Raw genomic sequence first — 21846 nt, forward strand, 5'->3', positions numbered from 1 at the left:
CAAAGATGAAACAGACAAGTGCAAGAGTGTAAGTGAACCTATGGAGAAAACGAAGACAAAGATGAAACAAGCACGTGCAAGAGTGTAAGTGAACATGGGGGGGGCAAAGAAGAAACAAGCACATGCAAGAGTGTACGTGAAGGAAATGCAAAGGGTGACCAAAATCAGTGACAAAGGAATGAACTAAACACGTGGCTAAAGTAAAAAAGATAAACATTGCAAAGAACCTATAAATTACCATCTGAACTGTAAAACGGAAAACAAAACACAAGATAACCATATAAGCTTTGTGAAGAACAAAAGAGGACTGAAACAACTACAGACTACGTTATAAGAATCAGGAGACAAACCAGAATGTATAACACAATGGAAACAACCATAACTGGACAGAAACAATGAATGAATAAACTACGACTAAAATATGAAAAACAGAAAATCCAAAAATAAACTGAAAACAGAACCAGAGATTACAGAATACAGAACAGAAAATAAATGAACTCAGAATGAAACTAATAACTAGAAAATTGAGCTGTGAACTTCAGACTTCAGACAACTTTATTGATCCCAAAAAAGGTCAATTACGTTTACACTCCAATTACCTCAGACAAGATACAGCAATTAATCCACAATTATTACTTGTTTACCGTAATAATGGCACACATCAAAATTAAAGACAACACATATACATTGTTTATGTGCACTAAACTTGAAGCAGTCTGTCATCCGAATTGAGGTAAAGTGGATGATGGCCGCTGCAACTGGAGTCGCGCTGCCGCTAGCTTGGGGGGAACGGGGACCTGCCGCAGCTAAAAACCGTGCAGCCCCCGGAGGGAAAGGGGTGGCTGGGATGGGGTGTGTGATTGGGGGGGGAGCAGGAAGGGAGGTAAAGGGAAAAATGAAGCATGCTTCAGTCTTGTCCATGTGTAAGTCTGTCAGTCTTTGTGGGTTGAGATAAGGAGCTGAATAATCTCACCAAGGCCTGAAGACATTCCTCTGGAGGAAAACAGTGGGCAATTTGTCCTTGAGGCTAGATAAGCCTGGAGTGTTGTGGTTGAGCAGTGAAAAACACTCTTAACAGTTCCACTTGAACAGCCAAATCCCAATTATGAATTAAGAATATTCCCAATTATGAATTAAGAATATTCACCGGCCTCTGAAATCTTCAGCTTCAACTGCAAGGCACGCATCTGCTCCAAGATGTCATCCAATTTGCTTCGAGTCATTGCAGTCTGCCAACCTCGTTAATCATGACAGACAAGCGAGGGGGCGTGGTTCTTGATGCCACTGTCTTGCCAATTTTCCGGTAGATCCGAGCAGCACATAAGACAAAAAGTACCAGCCCTGCTACCATGAGACCAAAAATGAATAAATCCTCGACGTCCTCAACGGAAAAAGGCGCCAAGCATGCAACACGCCAAGACCCCCAGGAGTCGAGGACATAGCCCGCAGGATACGTTCCATCTGGGCAGGTAGGATCCCCCGCTCCTGACCTTCTAGTAGAAAAATGGTGTCAATAGCATTCAGAGACCAGCTGATCAATTCCATAGTTAATCCAATAGTAGTCCAATAGATACAGAATCCAATATAATTTGAGGAATTCACAGTCTGGTGAAGTAGGGACTTGAAGGTTAAGGGAGAGTGGAGGAGATGCGACCGCCCTCGTCGGAGTCCCAAGCTGTGGAAATGGGAAATAAGAGAACCAACCCCACACCGGGGTTGGAACCTGACAACTATTATGTATGTATGTATGTATGTATGTGGGCAATTTATATGTTATGCAAGTCTTGTTCAAAAATAAAAATTGGAAGGGAAGGGTGTCATGCTTTAGCCCCGAATCTGGTTTTGTTCCCCAGTCTGTCTGTTTCCCTCTCTTTGTCCTTCTGTCTGACCCTGAATGTTTATTTTCTGCTTCTTCCACTTTGGTCTTATCTGTTACACTTCAGCCATGTTAAGTTCTGTCCTAGTTTAGTCTCAGCTTTTTATTTAGTCATACTGTGTTATCACATTAGGTTTTGAGGATTATGTCACACATCAGCCACCTACTGAGTTCTGTTCTAGTTTAGTCTTTGTCTTACTTTCTGGTTATTCAGTCACTCTGTTTTCAGCACATTAGTCCCTCAGGTTTTTCTGTACACTCCTGCCACATGTTGAGTTCTTCTCTAGTTTTGATCCAGCGTTTAATTTTCTGTTCTGTTTCTGCCTTCTCATTTGTTGATTCTGTTTCTCACTTTTGGATTTTAGGAATTTAACATTTGTTCTGTCACAGTCCTCTCCTTGCTGCTTTTGTCTGACACGCTCACCTGTCACTTCACTCTTGTCTCACTCAGCCACGCCTTCTTTCCTGCACCTGCTAGTTCGTTGTGCATATTGCCTCGTTCCAAGCCTCTCGTGTTTTCTGCCATAGTCTGATTTCTTGCCGTGTATGACCTTCGCCTGTTTTGACCTTGCCTTTTGCCTGAGCCAGTTAACCTGCTTCTCTGTGCCTGAACCCTGCTTGTTTTTTGACTCCGTTTTTTTGCCTCCTCTGATACACCTGTTTGCCCGTGCTGGAACTCTGCTCGTTACTGACCACGCCACCGCCTCACGACTGTCTGTACCTCCGCCTGCCTGCTTGTGACCCTGTGTATCAACCAGAGCCTGTTTTTTGAATTAAACCTTTTTCTAAATCCGTCCTCTGAGCCATGAGTCTGCATTTGTGTCCACCTGCCTGTCGTGCCAAGTCCTCAAAGTTCCTGTCAAAAGGCAACTTTTGCAAATACTTACAAATGCGACATTGTGTTGCCTCCAAATTTAAAGAGGGGGTGAAAATATAATTTTAGAATACATTAACATGCCATGGGAATGGCACACAGCTTCAGTTTTACAGGCTCGTGAACGATGGTCAGAGTAGTGACTACATAAATGTCAAAATTGTGTGGCAGAAAGACCTGAAAAGAGTTCTCAAATGAAAGATGGTCAGATATTTTGTCAGGCAACGGGAAATATGTGAAGAAAGTCAGAAGCAAATGTATACAGTATAAACTTTTACACAGATACTATCATAGCTCGGTGAGATAACACAGTATGATACTCGTATCTGATGATTGTTGTTGGAAATGTAAAACTGAGGTGGAAACATCTTTGATAACATTTTGGACCAAAATTATAAAGGTGTTGAGTGGCTCACAGGTTTTAGCCCAGAACTGTGCTTATTAGGAGAAAGGTACCAAGGGAGTGTTCATTCATATGACTGGGCTGGTGACAGCATCCAGGATAATCCTGAGACACTGGAAAACCATGGTACACCCAGAGCTGAAAGACTGGATCAACGTGATGACAGAAATGGTCTCCTATGAATCCATGCTGTGCAAACTGAAACCTAATACAGAGGATGAAGACACTGACTGGGACAACTTTTGGAACTACCTAAAAATACATCAAAATTCCACCAAGAATACAAGGACTGATTGAAAATGAGGCCAGAATTTGAATGTCTGGCTCTACCTCTTCCCCTTTTGTCTTGTCCACTATGTTTGTACCTGTAATATGCACTTGTAAATGGGGGGGGGGGAGTGCACCAGCCAATTTTTTTCAGTTACCTGTTTGGCTACTTTTGTTTTTTTTAATTTTCTTAAATCTTAAAGTAAAGAAAAATGTAAATTACAAAAAAAAAAAAAAAGGAAAAGGAGGACATTAATGTATTTTTGATTTTGTGAAGACGATTTTGACGTCTGCTTCGTTACAGCCTTATGGGGATTGTTGGTTGGAGTTCATCTCATCAGTTAACCTCTTTCAATGATGAAAGTGATCTTTTCGTGGACAGTCGGTGATGGTGTCCCGGGGCCTTGCAGTGCGTACAATGCCACATTCTCACATCACTGTTGTTCTTCTGGTGTCAGACGGGAGAATCCAGTTTGTTTCGGCTCCTTAGTGGTAAATGCTGAAATGGGACCCAACTGCTTGGTAAGCAAGACTAGAGCCACAGAAGATGACCCCGATAGAGTGGAACATTGCCGGCACCTCATTGTGGTCTGTAGTTCCATCTTGCGCTCATGTGGTCTCCAGCCAATTTTTGCAATTTATGTGGATAGTGCCACCGTGTGGTCCATATCTGGAAGCAGGTTGAGCGGGGCTAGGTGCTCTTTGATTTGCTCACAGTCCATCAGTCTCCTTGTCAGCTACCACTGCTGTATGTCTCAATGATTGCCCAACAGCTGCTTGTGTGTCTTGAACTTAAAGTCCCACAGGACCTTAGCCCTGTCGTTCTCAACCACTTTTGGAGATATGTCCCGTCAGGACTTGGGGACTTCTAATCCATATTACATCCTTCTGCTATGTGCTGAACTGTCTCTGAGGCACATTTGCACAGCCTGCACTTTGGTTGCTGTCGGCTGTGGTTGGTGCTTCCCTCCATGGTTTGTTCTGTGGTCAGTTAATAATTTGTAATTTACAGTAGATGGTGTGTGTTGTTGCAGGTATGATGTTGATCCGCAGTGACAGTGGTCAGTTGATGCTCGTGTCCCAGCAGGCTTTGGCTCAGGCTCAGCAAGTTCCAAGATCCACCAGCAACCAAACGTCCAGAGTCCTTGCACCACAGGTACGTCTGTTACCTCTGTTATTTAATATTTCAGTATTTGAACAAATGCCAATTATTAACCCAAAGATTCAATGTAAACATCTGTTGTTTAAAATATTCTAGTAATTTACCCATGAAGCAGACAAATCTGTAAAGGTGTTTTCTGAGGGAATTTATGGTCTTAAGGTTAAGTGTTGGGCTTGAGATCAGAAGATCCTGCTTAAACCTCTAAAGAAAATCATGAAGGGCCCTTGAGCAAGGTCCTTGATCCCTCAATCAAGTGTTCAGTTGAACACCTTGCATGGCAGCATTTTTTTTTTTTTTGTCATTCAAGTTTTTATTAATTTTCTTTTTTCACACAACCAACATCTTATAACAACCCAAAAAAGTAAAACAAAGTTAAAAAAAAAAAAAAGTGTGTAAAATAATCAATGGCACAATCATGGTATTTTGATGATAGCAGAGTCTTGTTCTTTAACCCTTTACCTACTGAGGCTATTTTTTATTATAGCAATAAAATTAAGAAATAATGTTCTATGTTTGTGTGCTTTGGTACCCTTTTCCAAGAGTACCTGAATTTCAATTATATTACACCTGATTATCTATTTATACACATTATTTGTACGTTTTAGCATTTAAAGTGAGAAAAAAACACAAACGAACTTGATTTTTGTTTTTCAGTTTTTTAGTGAAAAATGATTATGTAAAGAAAGTTTGGATTTCACATTTTTAGCAGGAAGCTGTAAGTGTTTACAGTCAAAATAATTAATTTTGTGTGTCTAGAACTCAGAAACAGTGCAGAAGTAAACATTTTACAAGGCGAAAATATGCAAAAAGTAACCAATTTTAAAGTGCAGAACCAAACAATATGAATAACAACAAAGTGCAAAACTATATATCAATTATTATCTGTATTATTAAAATGTGCAATAAATCACTCATCTGATCACTCATTTTGTGCAAAATTATACAATAGGAATAAAACAAAGTGTCAAACTATATACAAATATATAACCAAGAATCAAAATTAGATCTAAACTACATCAGTCAGTGTGGTACTGTTTGTAACAGTTTCTGTCTGGCTGAAGACAGAGGCCAATTTTACAACCCATTCCATAAAAAATTATGGAATCACCGGCCTCGGAGGATGTTCATTCAGTTGTTTAATTTTGTAGAAAAAAAGCAGATCACAGACATGACACAAAACTAAAGTCATTTCAAATGGCAACTTTCTGGTTTTAAGAAACACTATAAGAAATCAGGAAAAAAAATTGTGGCAGTCAGTAATGGTTACTTTTTTAGACCAAGCAGATGGACTATTTGCAGGCCATGACATTGACCCTGTGTCTTTTTGCAAGGAATGTTTTCACAGTTTTTGCTCTATGGCAAGATGCATTATCATCTTGAAAAATGATTTCATCATCCCCAAACATCCTTTCAATTGATGGGATAAGAAAAGTGTCCAAAATATCAACGTAAACTTGTGCATTTATTGATGATGTAATGACAGCCATCTCCCCAGTGCCTTTACCTGACATGCAGCCCCATATCATCAATGGCTGTGGAAATTTACATGTTCTCTTCAGGCAGTCATCTTTATAAATCTCATTGGAACGGCACCAAACAAAAGTTCCAGCATCATCACCTTGCCCAATGCAGATTCGAGATTCATCACTGAATATGACTTTCATCCAGTCATCCACAGTCCACGATTGCTTTTCCTTAGCCCATTGTAACCTTGTTTTTTTTCTGTTTAGGTGTTATTGATGGCGTTTGTTTAGCTTTTCTGTATGTAAATCCCATTTCCTTTAGGCGGTTTCTTACAGTTCGGTCACAGACGTTGACTCCAGTTTCCTCCCATTCGTTCATTTGTTTTGTTGTGCATTTTCGATTTTTGAGACATATTGCTTTAAGTTTTCTGTCTTGACACTTTGATGTCTTCCTTGGTCTACCAGTATGTTTGCCTTTAACAACCTTCCCATGTTGTTTGTATTTGGTCCAGAGTTTAGACACAGCTGACTGTGAACAACCAACATCTTTTGCAACATTGCGTGATGATTTACCCTCTTTTAAGAGTTTGATAATCCTCTCCTTTGTTTCAATTGACATCTCTCGTGTTGGAGCCATGATTCATGTCAGTCCACTTGGTGCAACAGCTCTCCAAGGTGTGATCACTCCTTTTTAGATGCAGACTAACGAGCAGATCTGCTTTGATGCAGGTGTTAGTTTTGGGGATGAAAATTTACAGGGTGATTCCATAATTTATTCCTCAGAATTGAGTGAGTCCATATTTTTTCCCTCTGCTTGGTCTAAAAAAGTAACCGTTACTGACTGCCACAATTTTTTTTTTTCCTGATTTCTTATAGTGTTTATTAAAGCCAGAAAGTTGCCATTTGAAATGACTTTAGTTTTGTGTCATGTCTGTGATCTGCTTTTTTTCTACAAAATTAAACAACTGAATGAACATCCTCCGAGGCCGGTGATTCCATAATTATTGCCAGGGGTTGTACAAAGTTTGCACATCCAGCAGGTTGACCTCTTGCAAACCTTGTGGATCGTGGGCAAATTGGGTTTCCACTGCTGGCACCGGGCAGTGGCTTGTGGCTGATGGAGCCATCACACCCACACAAACACGCACACACACCTTCACAAATGACACTAACACCCTGCCTTTTCCTCAAAAATTACTACATTTCTGTTTGCTGTCTCTCTGTACTTTTCTGTCACTTTTGTGCTCTTTTTCATACTTTTCCCTCGTTTCAAAAGTCACCGAACGCACTTTACTGTAATATATGCAACATATAGCATACTGTTGGACAGTGTTGCCAGATAGGAAATATGCAACTATTGTACCAAAACCTCAAAATTATCGTATTTTGGGAGAAATTATTGTACACAAACAAAACATATACAACGTAGCTATTTTAGCATTTTTTTTTCCTCCAATGGTGATGGGGGTGGGCTAAGCTACGTATGTGCGCATGTGCAGCCAAAACAGTCTACATTACAGGTCAGTTGTCTCGGGCCCAGGGAGGGAGGGGCAGGGCCGAGAATTGGGAACTCATTACTTTGTATGGAGAAGGGGGCGGGCTTTCAAATGACTTTGTCCCCGGCTGGCAAAGCTAGCGGCAGCCCTGTGTGTGGTGTGTCTTTGATGCCGCCTGAGTTCAAAGCCTGCGAAATGATTCTTGGGTGTCAGAGAGAGATGCATGTTTGGGCAACCACCTGAAATTATTGTACATTTTGGATTTTTTCCCATTATTGATCGTACATCGTACAGAGGGCAAAACTATCGTACAAATACGATAATTATCGTACATCTGGCAACAGTGCTGTTGGAAAGCATGGGTTCTTGGCTTGCTGTCAGTGTTGAAATTTTTCAGATTGAGGGCTTACATGAGAATTTACGGTAATGAGAATCAGCGGCACACTTGTGTGAAACTTCTGTGTTTTTCCTCTGCGTTATGATGTCACAGGCTTACGTTTACACCATATATCATTGGAAAGCCCTTGGTGTTAGCTTAACAATGCACTTTGAATCATTCCGATTGGACAAACTATGGCGGAGTTACGGTAAAAAAAAAAACGCATATGGAAAATATGGTGTGTGCGCCATCGCTGTAGATAAAGGGTTAAGAAATGACATGAAATATAGCCACATTTTACTGGTTTTATCATGGACCTTATGTATTTTGGAGATGAATGCCTCATAGGCTGCAGTCTCTGACATCAGTGTAATCCAGTCCTCAGGTTTAGGCCTATGGGGGCTCTTCCAAATCCATAGGATTGATCTGGTGGCCACTATAAATGCAACATCAAAAATCCAAAGTTCGTTTGTAGATGAAGGGGGCAGGAAGGACTTATCTCCCAACAGGCAGAATTGTGGTACTGCCGGGATAGTTATCCCAGTCCATTTTTCCAGGTTGACCAATGGACATTCCCATAGACAGTGAAGGTACATTCCTATATCTGTGCCACATTTCCAGCAAACTTTACTTTGTAGTAGTCCCATGTTGAACAGCTTTGATGGTGTAAAGTAATATCGATGTATCACTTTGTAATGGATAAACTTGCTTCTGGCATCTCTAGTTGCCCAGCCTATGAAATTATATCACTCTGCCTTTCTTCACTAATTTCAGTTTCTAAATCCCTTCTTTATGGCCCAGTCACACAGCACACGATGATTCCTGAACCAAGGGAAAAAAGTAAAAAAAAAAACAAGTCACAATTCGTTGAGAAAAGGTGGACGAAAGAGCTTTTATCACCGAACAGTCTGCGAAGCAAGAGCACGAAAGAGGAACTTAACAAAACTGAAGCCCATGATCTCGACGCTTTAACAAAACATGCCTGGAGCCACAGCTGGAGCAGTGTGTGTCTGCATCTCTGAATTCCAGGACTCGGTGCTGGGACAGAGCTCATAGCACCTGAGTCCTGGAGAAACTGCAAACAGAAGCTGTGGAGATCTGTGTGCACATCAGTGGACCACCTGCTCTGGTTCTTGGTCCAGAACAAAAGAGGGATCATCTCCATCATCAGAACCCTCACTGTCTGATGACATGCTGAGCACTACGTCTTACTCCAATTAAAAAAAAAACTCTGGTGTGCCGTGGTCACTGCTGTATCACTGTATTACGTTACTAAGCCGGTTTCAAGGATTCAAAGGAGTTTGTCATATGCACATAGGAACATGTTCCCTGCACAATGAAATGTGTTTACTTCATTTAACCAATCCTAATTGCCAGTTAGGAGCAGAGGTCGCCTTTATGGCGCCCGGGGATCCAGCTCTAGATGTATGCCCCTGCCCTGAGTCACGAGCAGGGCTGAGCAAACCTTGACCGGCTTCATGACACACTTAACAAACAACACACATAAGCCGGTCCGGTACATAAACACACATAAAGCACACACAAGGAAAGTATATATTGATTTATAACAGAAAACTGTCAAAAGGGGGAATAAATAGAAGCGTAAAGATGATTGAATATATCAGAGCAGTAAATTGATCAGTCCGTGTGAACTCCCCATGTGTGTGGTTATTTCCACCAGCTGCATCTGATCCACAACGTGAATTCTGTTTTCCAGAACAGCTCTTATATAATCATCTGAATCATCTACCTGTTGCCACATGTACAGAAGGGCTGGATTATCATTCCTACACTCATATTGTTATATTTGATAAAAAATAATGAGCGCACGCAGGAGGCGGCCGCTGCTGCTGCATTCAAGTACCGTCGGAAATTACACAACTTTTTTGTTGTTTCAAATTCAACAGTTGCTTGTGGCAAAATAATTAATTGTATTCAGACAAAATATTAATTCTGGCCTGTCTGAGCCCAGTGAAGCTGACCCCCCACACCCAGATAAAAAAAAAAAAAAAATCCAAGCAAACAGACTGAGTTTATGGTAAATGAACGCAGCGTCAGCAGTAGCACTTACAAACCGGCTTCTGCACTGTGTGAAAACATTCAGCTGGTCGAACGAAGTCAAACTAAACAATAACATTATAAAAACTAAGCAAAGGATAAGAAACCATCAAGAATGACAGCAAAATTAAACCCAGACGAATTGAGGTTTTTGTTGCCCTTCGTTCAAATTTTTCAACAGTTTAAAAATCCTGACGAAGCGCCAGCTGCAGGAACGAAGCTGCGCGAAGGTTAAACGATGCCAACGAAAGTCAAAGAAAGTCCAGAGTTCTTGTTTTGTTAGGGCTTTGTTGCTCTTTAAGTGTCGTTTGACTGGGCCATCAAACTTTATCAAACTGTTACCACCACATTGCTGAAGCAGCGTAATGTCCATGTGGGGCTCCGTGCTCTGCTGTCTGACACTGATGCACAGCCCGCAGCCCGCCAGGGCGAGTGGATCTGAGAAGTAGACGCAGCTCCCCCCTCGCACTGATGCAGAAGAACAGGTCACGACACCAGTGTAACTGTGCTGAACTTGACCGTGTGTTAGTCCAGCTCGGTTCAAATAGATAAAACCCAGCTCCTGTTCGTTTTCTCTCTGTGCTGTGTTTGGGAAATAACCAGGCGATGGGATGAAGTAATTGCTGTTTAATCTGTGTGGAACACAATATGTACTGGTCACTATTAACGGGTTCATCACAGCAGGTACTGCACTCACGAGGAATAGCATTTTACATTCAGGGTTGTGAAATGAAAATTGTGAAATCCAAGGAAAATTTGCAGGGGGTCTGGGGGTCATAGGCCCCCAGGAGCTGGGGTCTCAGCCCCGTGGGATCCCAGAAAACAAATTAATTTTTTATCTAATGATACATTTTCAGCATCTCCTGAAACAAATGACCCTGTATTCAACCTTTCATTTAAACTGTCAATGATCATGATGAAATAACAGAATATGACGTGGAAGTATAGGACCTGGAATGATTTTCCTTTTAATTGTAAACCAAATTATACATTAACTCAGAACAATGAAACTACATGAAATTCATGAAGACTGAAACGACTGTTACAGCATTTCAAAAACCACAGCTAAAGCTTGGAGAATATTTTGAAAATCAGGGTAAAATATCAATAACATACCTTTATAGTAAAAAAAAAAAAAAAAAAAAAAAAAAGTCTGTCAGGCTTTGTTAAGCTTACAGGCACTGAATGACTGGACACAATTACAGGACTCACAGACACAAGCGTTGGAGTAAGAAAAAGCTTTATCTTGTAAACAGGCTTAGGTCTGATACACTGGCGGACAGTCAGTGAAGCAGAGGTACAGGCAGGGCAAGACCATGGCGTAGTCCAAGGCAGGCAGGGCTCGGTGGCACAGAGACAAAGCAGTCAGAGCAGAGGCAAAAACTAGGACACAAAAACGAGGCAAGGTCATACACAGCTGGTCAGATCAAAAATCAAAACTAGAGCAAGGTTACTGAGGCTGGAACGAGGGCTGAAACACAGGGTGACGAGCACAAGAAACTGGCAGAGAACAGAGAAAATGCAAGGCTTAAATAAGGTGTGATTAAGTAAAGTGAAAACAGGTGTGTGAGAAAGTTCAGGAAGGAGACAAAGCTGAGACAAGCAGGAGCAAGAGAGTGCAATAAAAAACACTAAGTGGCATGGAAGAAAGAGACAAAGATGAAGCAAACAGGTGCAAGAGAGCGCAGAGAAGTAAACACTAAGCAGACGGAAAGAAAGTGGAAGGTGAGTCCCAAACATAATGCAAGAAAATCAACACCTGGAAGGAGCAAAGAAACAAAATCAAGACGACAAAGGTGAGAACTGAAAGTAATCAACAAGAGAATTAAAGGCTGGGGCTGAAACTAAAACAACTAATATGTGGCAAAAGCATAACAAACAGAAATGACAAGTAATGATTATAGTGGTAAAATGCAAAATAAAACCAGTGACTAAAGTAATCCTAAACTGAAAATCAAAGACAGGGGACATGAGCACAGACAGAACCAAGATGAAAACCCAGGCCTGGGGCAGTTCATGACAAAGTCACACGTTGTGTAAATTCCTGTAAAGCCACTCAAAGCCACAGTGTCTTTTTCCCATGAAAAAAGTCTACATTAATAAAAACTAATTTACATTCTTGTGTAAATCCATTAAAGCCACAGTCTTTGTTTCCAATGAAAGAAAGTTAAGATTAATGAAAAAAGTCTCACAATGTTTTCTTAAATCCTGTTTGAACAGCACAATGTTTATTTTCCAGAGAGAGAAAAGTGAACTGACAGCACAGTTCACTTTTCCCGTTTCTTTTATCTTTCAGGTGTGTTGATGAAGCCACGGATTCTTGTCCTTACCAGACTTTTTCCAAACCGTCTTTCTCGCCATCTTCGCTCTGTCTGATGTCGCTCTGTGACACAGGGATGCTGTAAAATTCTTCTTTTAAAACTTTAGAGCTCTAAAGGTTTGCGATGTCCACATGCTATGTTTAGCTTTAGCATCTTGCAGGAGCCACACAACTGTCACAACAGCCAGGGTTTGAGTGTCATTTATTCTCCTCGAAACTCTGCAGATCTGAGGACACTGATTTGTGCCTGTAACACACAGATCAGTGTCTGTGGACTTATAAAACTTGTCATAAAAAAGAACATTTTGCGATAGACATTTTAAAAACTCAGTGACGATCACGATTACAGAGTAAAACACTAACACCCCCCTCCATGATGAAATCCACAGAATTTTGCGGATCTGCAGCGATTTCACAGCCCTGTACATTAGCATCAAGCTAACAGGTGTTTCAAAATATTAAGCTCATAAATGGTACAGTATGCCACTCATTAGCATCTTGATAACCACAAACACACACTACAGTTAGCCAGTGACGATATAATGGACAATGGATTATAATAATACAATAACATGCTTTTGGAGGGCGGTATGCATGTTCAGAGGCCCGACGTTCACGCCCAGTCGCCCAGTCGCTCGTCTAACTCGGGCGAATAGCTGTCAATGCAGGCGACTGGCCGTGAACGGAGGGACACAGAAAATGCATGCCGCACGACAACAGCATGTTATTTGCATTATTATCACTTTTTACTGAGATACACAACACGTAACGTGTACATAAAAAGTCGGCTCACTTAACTTTTGTCGTGTCAGCTGAGCTAGTTAGGGGTGCACTGGTTGTCTAACTAGGCTGCTGCCATCTAGAACCCAAGTCCATGGTGTTGTGGACACACTGACCCACTGACACCAGCACGCTCCCAGACTTGACTTGTACACAAAATAACTCTTTTGGGAAAGAACATGAGGAAAATCCTTACTTGTACAAAGTTGTCAAAACCATTGAAGTGAAAGACTTCTTTCTGGTTAAGACATCAGCTGCACATTATTTGTTTAAACGATTGCTCATAGTGAGTAATTAGTAGGATTGTATGACGGCAAACATTCATCAACTTGACTGGATCATATGAACATGAGTCACTCTACCCCTCATTGTTCATCCAGAGACCACGTTGAACTTATGTCCACTTCAGAAAGTCCAGCACTGCTGGTGAGCACAGGATGACATGCTGTCACTCAGTGTCATAAAGTTGAGTCCTCCTCACCACCGTGTGGCACTGATGAGGCCTCACAGTCTGTTGGTTTGGGAATCTTTTAGTATGAAAAGTATTAAGTAAACAAGACGAGTGTTTGCTGTGGACCAAGAAAAGTGAAGTGGAACGACCTCAAACGTGTAGCTTCACCTTTGACCCTGGTGTATATTAAATACAAGTTTGTGATGTTGTGTGTCGTTCAGGTGATTGGTGCGGCTTCAAAACCGGCTGCAGTTCAGACTCTGGTGAAGCAGCCAGGGCCCACAGGAACAAAGACCGAGCCAAGAGCCACCTTTAGTCAGGTAAGCATAAAATATAACCCAGAATCAGAAAGGGGAAAAAACAAATACCCCACAGTGACTCTTACGTTTCCTTTAACTTCTGTTTAATTTCAGACAGTATGAACCAAAGATATTTACTGTTTTGTGTGGTCGACTTCATTTCTTTAATATACATCCAGTCTTGCATTTCAGGTTTGCAGCACATTCCAGAAAAGTTGGGAAGGTGCAGTTTAGGGCTCGTAATGAGGCTAAAAATTTAATGTTGTCAACAGGTGATTGCAACCACGATTTGGTTAAAAAAGCAATTTCCATGAAAGTCTTTGAAGAGCAAATATGAGCATGAGATCTCTGGTTTGTCAACAAATGCATGAGAAAATTACCGAAATGTTTAAAAATAATGTTCCTCAAATAAAAACCAAAACTTCGAAGGGATTTGCGTAATTGTCCCAAGAATTTCAGAGCAAGGGTGCAAAGCCAAAGCTGATCCCCGTGATCTCTGATCCCTCACGTGGCACTACACTTTTTAAATTCATGCAGTCCATAGTCTGTGTGACTCAGTCATACCCCTCCTGACTTTTATTGCCCTTACCTCTCCTGACTGTGTCACCACCTTCCCAGGCTGCAGTATTGTCACTGTCGATCACAATGCCATCTGTGAGCATTACACTCCATGGAAACTCCTGTCTGATTTTGTGCATCAACCTGTCCATCACCACTGCAAACGAGAAAGGGCTCAGAGTTGAGCCTTAATGTAATCCCAGTCTCACCACACTTTCAAGCTTATTCTCATATTTTTGTTAAATTTCACTGGACCATGTCCACTGCACAGCTACGTTTTGGCCCTAAGCTGTCATCAATGTGTAGTGAACATCAGAAAGGAATACACACATTTTTGAAAAGGGTAATGGGTGAATCTTATGATGTCATCTGATTAGCTGCACACTATGCGCCATGCAAGACACATGACAGTGTCAGACAAACAGACAGTACAAAATAGCATCATGCCAGGCCATTGTCAGTGAGCACATGCACATCATTAGGTCCACAATCAAACAAGTGTAAGAAGGGAAACAACCCCAATATAAACTTTTTTTTTTCTTCCATGTCTGATGGTACTCACGGTCCGTGAAACAAAGTAGTCCTCTGATCCTTGTGTTTCCTCACGATTCATGTGAACAGAGAGTCAGCTGAAGGTGTGAACTTTTCCCATAGAAATGGTGTTATTAAACCTTTGCCTGATGTTGGACACTGCCAATTGAAAATTGCCAGTGCTCTATGCATTTTGACCCATCTACTGGATGGCAGTATGCATGGCGCCCGGTTATATCACACAGTAGTTGCTGAATCACAACTTAACAAACAGAATTTTCAGTTTTGCAAATGCCTTTTTTTTACAAATGAAAAAAATGATTTATTTGTAAAAGCCAACACACGCATGTTGGTTTTTACATATCATGAATCAACCAATCAGTGGTGAGCAGAAGCTCAATTTACCCATAATGCTTTTTGGCATTTGTGTATGTTAATGTTCAAAACTTCAGAATTAGTGTATTATTTTAAGATTAAAAGATGTATTGACTTCCGGTCTGACGGTGTGATGGAGTAGATGTGCTTGGCCAATACTCCGGCTAAAACTACCTTTTAGTGCTACCATGCCCTCCAGATCTACTTTTATGTGGCATACTGCGCACCTGACCTCCATTGTACATTTATTTAACGACAGTGTAACCAACTTCAAACCTAATTACTGCATCAGACACCGAGTGGTGCATAGGCCGCATTAACAATGAGCATTTGGACCAGTGTATCAAAAAATTTAGGTTCGCTCTCTAGAGAATTGAGTATTTAGACTGAAAACCAAGTAGCAAGAATAAGTGAGACTCATGGACAACAGGTAGGTTTTGTAGAACACTGCTGTATTAGTTAAGTGAGGAACATAGAACATATGATAACAATAATAAAAAAATGTTTTGACAATCCAATAAGAGCAATCGGTGAGATGAGGTAGCTTTTAAACCAGATGACTTTTGAAACCTTTTGCAGTCAACTTTTAATCTAGTTAACCCTAACTTCAGTCCTATTTTTAATATGTTAAATCTAATTTTAAAACTTTTTTTAAGGCAACACTGGAAAATGCACTATGTGGTTATTGAACTGAACCTTGGTGTATTTAAGACACTTTATGAACAAACAAACAAAAACATTTTGAATACACCTTTAAATCAAATGAAAACCCTCTCAAAGGGGAAGGAATGTGTGTACATTAACTCAAACTTCACATCAGTTCACTACACATCAATGACAAGGATATTTTTCACAGCAATACCTTAAACAATCAATTCCACAAAATCTTGTTCTTTTTTTTTTTTTTTTTTTTTTAGTCCAAGAAGAGGGAAAAAAGTACAAGGAATGGTCTGTAACATGTCCTTTAACGCTTGCAATTATCAGTCCTACCAGATCCTTGAAGACAGGCACAGTCCACACAACCGGGCTTTTCACCACAACCACGGCCGTAGCGTGGAGGAACAGCAGAAGAACTTGACTCCTTGACTCCAACACAAGCAGAGGGCAGACACACACACACACACACACACACACACACACACACACACACACACACACACACACACACACACACACACAAAGAACCGGCCAGAAGGTTCAATCTTAAGCACAGTCTCCTACCAGGTGAAAACTCAGACAGAACTCCAGGTTGATCCAGTCCTTTGAAGTTGCACTGCAGACTGCACACGTAGCTACATCTCTGTCCATCCACCACAGATCCAGAAAAAGTCAGACAAAACTTGTGTCCTCGTGAAGAAACAACTCTCCATTAGACTCCACAGGGCAATATTAAGGATAATCCCTCACGTGTGTCTCGTCACTCTCAGCATGTCGCTCTCCCCAATAACCAGCGTGGAAAAATAAATAAATTACAACTCTCCAGGCCGGCTGCTGACCACACAGAAACCTGAATCCTGATTGGCCAACTACGGCCTTCATCATGTAGGTAATACATGAACTAGCTAAAGGGCCATTTCACTCAAAATGTCACCTGAAGTCTGCAAAAGATGGAAAACTCATTCACGCCCATTGAATTGGAAAAAATAGCTTCCAATATTAAAAATTAATGTTGGGTTTTTTTCATAATGCGCTGTTTCATTTAAATGGTGCCACACTTATTCTTTTAAAGAATAACAATTTAACATTGTAAAATCTTTTTTTATTCCTTTTTCAACCTCATGTTCTAAGCCTAGTGACCTGGGTTACACCAGCTTATTTTAAACATGTCTCAAAAGTCGTCGAAGTTGAGCAAGAAGGAGGAGACTAATGCTAACGTAACCCTCGAGGCTATTACATCGCTACTTGAGGAGCAATCCACTGAGTTCAAAGCCACTTTCAGACAGCTCGATGCCAAACTGGACCAGACCCGGCTTGCAGTAGAGGAACACAGCCAGCAGGTCTCATCACTGGAACTTGCCACTGACGACCTTATCCAGCGCATGATGTCTAAGGTCGTGGAGAACTCCTGCTCAGCTTTATGGGAGGAGAACACTAGGCTAAAGGCTAGGCTGGCGGAATTGGAGAGCAGGAGCAGACGGCAGAATATTCGTATTCTGGGTCTGCTGGAATCTATCGAGAGCGGACGCCCCACAGACTTATTGTGCAGCATCTACTGCCGTGACATTCTCCCATCCCCACCCGACCTGGACCAAGCTCACGATCCCTCACCCCAAAACCCGGACTGGACCAGAGGCTGTGCCCAGTTGTCCTTTGCCTACACCGTGTCCAGGTGAAGGAGCTTCTCATCACAGAGGCTCAATGCAGAGGAAAGCTTGAATACCAGGGGAAACCAGTGCAGCTTATGGAGGATTACTCCCCTGAAGTTCTTGCCCAACGTGCAGGATATAAGGGCATGATGGCTTCGCTCTATTTGTTGGATCTTAAGCCCACTTTGCTTTTCCCTGCCCGACTCCGTGTGACTCTACCCGGGGGAAATAGAAAGTGGTTCGGCTCTGTGGGCGTAGCGCAGAACTCCATCAACACTTGACCTCAGTCTTCACAGCGCAAGTAACCATTAAGATCTGACTTATCTCTTGACTGAAGAGCAATGCGCTGACTTCACGCTGGCCATGTTTATGTTCATGTTCATGTAAAATTTCTGTTAACTTGGTGTCGGTGCACACGTGAGTACAGGACCCTGCCCATGCTGTGATGTTTATTTAACATGTTCTGGCTGTCAGTGCCTTAAGACTGTGATTTTACAGTTTTGCGTTTATACTTGTATAAATAATTGGCGTTTTTTTTAAACGTACAATAAGTGTGAAATATATACTTTTTCAATATGCATATTTTAATTTAGCATTCTTACCTTTTTTTGTTTGTGTTTTGACTATTTCACTTTCATATCTCATGACTGTATCTTTGTATGTATGTGCATGTTTACACATATTTATCTTTGTACTTTCTGATTCAATAACTGCTATTACTCAATATTTTTTCATGAGTTGCTTATACATTAACAAATTTTTGAAGTATGGTGGCCCTGAAGTGCAAAACACAACAGCAAATTAAAAAAAACACAACAGCAAATTGCACAGCACAACAGCAAAAGAGAAACGACAACAACATTAACCAAAATGGAAAAGATAGGTACCTTTGGGCAACACGAATCGTTGCTGATTGGACAGTGGTCCATCCTGTCCTGTGAACTGGAAGACCGTATACTCAGGCGCCAGAAGAACAGAAACAAACAAACATGCCACGATGTATTGCCAAAACTGTGGCAAAGAGTTCAAGGAAATATTAAAAACGTTCTTTAATAGAGTAGGGGATTATAATCTGAGCGGGGAGTTTCACTTAAAACATCAGTGGGCACGTACAACATTAAAAGGTTTTTGTATTTTTGTTTGTGGAGTGAGGATGTGGAACAGATTGAGGGTGGAGCTCAAGCAATGTCCATTGTCCAAGCATGATCCAGGTTAAGCAGTGGTATAGGTACATGGTTTTTTCTAGGTATAAGGAGGAGGAAGGGTGTTTTGTTGATCATTGTTTAGTTGTGTGCACTTTGTTTTTCTATCTTGTAAATATGTAGTATAAAATCACACGCATTGCATATGTATGTAGGTATGTGTATATATCAAATCAAATCAGTTTTATTTATATAGCGCCAAATCACAACCAACAGTCGCCCCAAGGTGCTTTATATTGTAAGGCAAAAGCCATACAATAATTACAGAAAAACCCCAACGGTCAAAACGACCCCCTGTGAGCAAGCACTTGGCAACAGTGGGAAGGAAAAACTCCCTTTTAACAGGAAGAAACCTCCAGTAGAACCAGGCTCAGGGAGGGGCAGTCTTCTGCTGGGACTGGTTGGGGCTGAGGGGAGATATATGTATGTATCTACACGAGAGATGTTTATGATGACGGGACTTGAGTTTGTGTTGTGTTAAATGTGTTTGTATCATGGCCCAAGCAGAGGGTCACTCCTAGAGTCTGGTCTGCTTGAGGTTTCTTCCTCAATACATCAGAGGGAGTTTTTCCTTACCACTGTCGCCTGTGTGCTTGCTCTGGGGGTTGGTAATGTGTATATATATGTATGTATATAAGGGGTGGGCGTTTATAAGCTTTGCTTCTGCTCACCCCCTTTTGGTCACACATGTCATGGTGGAATTGTCTTGTGTATCAGTTTTTCGTTGCTGTTGAGTTTGTGTGCCAAATAAATTCATTCATTCAAACTTCTGCAGTGATTGTGGGGAAAAGGCTAAAAGAAGACGGTGACGACACTCACGCATGACCTTCAAGTTTAAGAGCACATACATTTTCACTAGTGGTGCTCATATTTTGAAAACATGTAAACCTTCCGGTTCACAAGACAGGACGGACCACTGTCCAATCAGCGACAATTTGTGTCGCCGAAGGTACCTACCTTTTCCGTTTTGGTTAATGTTGTTGTTCTTTCTCTCTTGCTGTTGTGTTTTGCACTTCAGGGCCACCAAATTGAAGTGATACTGGAGCACTAGTTATTTAGAAGTTAGACAGGAAGAGTTCTATTTTCCTATGGAGCTTGCAGCCTTTGTTTTTTGCAGCTGTCGGGGGTGGGGGGGGGGGGGGGGGTTCTTCACTGCCACAAATTCACTTTTTCTTTCACTTTGCCAAGAACTACACAGTTTATGTACATCTTCACTTTCAGTTATGTTATCCCTTGTTTTTCTTTTGTAAATATCTGGTACCGTGAGCGGTCAGTTGTTGCTGTGAAGCTGAACGTTACGGGTCTGAATCATCCTGTTAAGAGAAAGAAGGTGCTCTCTCATCTAAAACAAAAAACAGACACAGCTTTTCTCCAGGAGACCCACATAAGATGTGAAGATAATGAACAATTATTACAGAGGTGGCGTGGGCAGAGTTTTCATTCCTCCTTCTGAGCAAAGGTTCGAGGCGTCTTAATTCTCATTAGTCAGGACATCTCTTTTGAACCATCTTAAGTTAATTCAGAAAATGTGGTCATTATGTGATTATTTGCGGTAAAATGTACAATACACCAGTCGTGCTTATGTTTACGCTCCAAGTACAGATGATGCAGGTTTCTTTGAGAAATTATTCTCATTGCTTCCAGACCTCAGCATATACTCACTGATACCTGGAGGTGACCTAAACTGTTGGTTGGGCTCAATTTTGGACAGATCCTCTACTAACCCTGCCACCAGTAAGTTGTCCCTCACCATCCGGGCCTTTTTATCCAATTATGGGGTGTGTGTGATGTGTGGCATTTCTTACACCCAGTGGAGAGAGAATATTCTTTTTTTTCTCTCATGTCCATCATACATATTCAAGGATTGATTACTTTTCATCGATAAACTTCTCCCGTCTGTCCGTGACTGCGACTATCACAGCCTTGTCTTCTCAGACCACGCCCCTGTGACTCTGGCCCTGATGTCCCTTAGAGTAGACACTGGAGATTCAATTCAACTTTATTGTCAGACAATGATTTTGTCCTATTTCTAGAGAAAGAAATAATGTTTTTTCTTTTCACCAACAGAACTCCTGAGGTTTCACTCTCAACTGTTTTGGACACGCTTGAGGCTTATCACAAATTATTTCATATAGTGCCCACCTGAAGCAAAAATGTCAAAAAGAAAGAACTGATCTGGCCCAGCAGGTAAAAGAAATTGATAAACAGTATGCTCAAAATAAATGACCTAATCTGTACAAAAAATGACTAGAACTTCAAACTAAGTTTGACTTATTGTCTACATACCCAATAGAACAATCACTTTTGAAGAGAAGTCCATATTTTACATACATGGAGAAAAGTTGGGTAAATTACTTTCAAATCAGCTGACGGGCACCATAGCTAAATAAAATATCCCCAAGATTCAATTAAAAAATGGGAGCATAACTCTGGATCACTTACAAATCAGTGACGCTTTCAGAGACTTCTAAACCCATTTATACACTTCAGAATCCAAAACTAGCAAGAACTCAACTTCTGATTTCCTCGATTGCATTAATATGCCCAAACTTGCACCCAACTTGAAAGAGGAGCTAGAGATCCCAATATCCCAGACAGAAATCATGTCTGCAGTTTCAAGGATGCAGTCTGGTAAATATCCAGGCCCTGGTGGGTTCCCTGCAGAATTTTTCAAGAGATTTTCTATGTCACTCTCCCAACTCCTACACTCAGTCCTCTTGGAATCGATCAGCCATGGACCCCTTCCAACATCCTTCTCAGAGGCCTGCATTACCCTCATTGCAAAGAAAGGAAGAGATCCCACTCAATGTTCCTCTTACAGACTCTCTCATAAATACAGATGCCAAACTTTTGGCCAAAGTTCTTGCCTAAAGGTTGGAAAGCATCCTTCCTTCTCTTTTATCTAAAGACCAGACTGGGTTCGTTAAGGGCAGCCAGTCTTTCTTTAATATAAGGCGTCTCTTTGACATTATCTATTCCCCTTCAACCAATGTCCCTGAATGTGTCATCTCCCTTGACACGGAGAAAGCATTTCACCGTGTTGACA

At 41.2% G+C, this 21846-nt stretch overlaps 1 protein-coding gene across 1 annotated transcript in view; it reads left to right on the top strand.

Moving 5' to 3' along the window:
- LOC117518196 (transcription initiation factor TFIID subunit 4-like) overlaps window positions 1-21846 on the top strand; it is a 204765-nt gene that overhangs the window by 38128 nt on the left and 144791 nt on the right. Inside the window, exons 5-6 of the mRNA XM_034179253.1 lie at window positions 4455-4576; window positions 13751-13849. Coding sequence (XP_034035144.1) covers window positions 4455-4576; window positions 13751-13849 — 221 coding nt within the window. The remainder of the gene's footprint in view (window positions 1-4454; window positions 4577-13750; window positions 13850-21846) is intronic.

This window comes from Thalassophryne amazonica, chromosome 10 (genome assembly GCF_902500255.1).
Source record: "Thalassophryne amazonica chromosome 10, fThaAma1.1, whole genome shotgun sequence".
Taxonomy (NCBI): Eukaryota; Metazoa; Chordata; class Actinopteri; order Batrachoidiformes; family Batrachoididae; genus Thalassophryne; species Thalassophryne amazonica.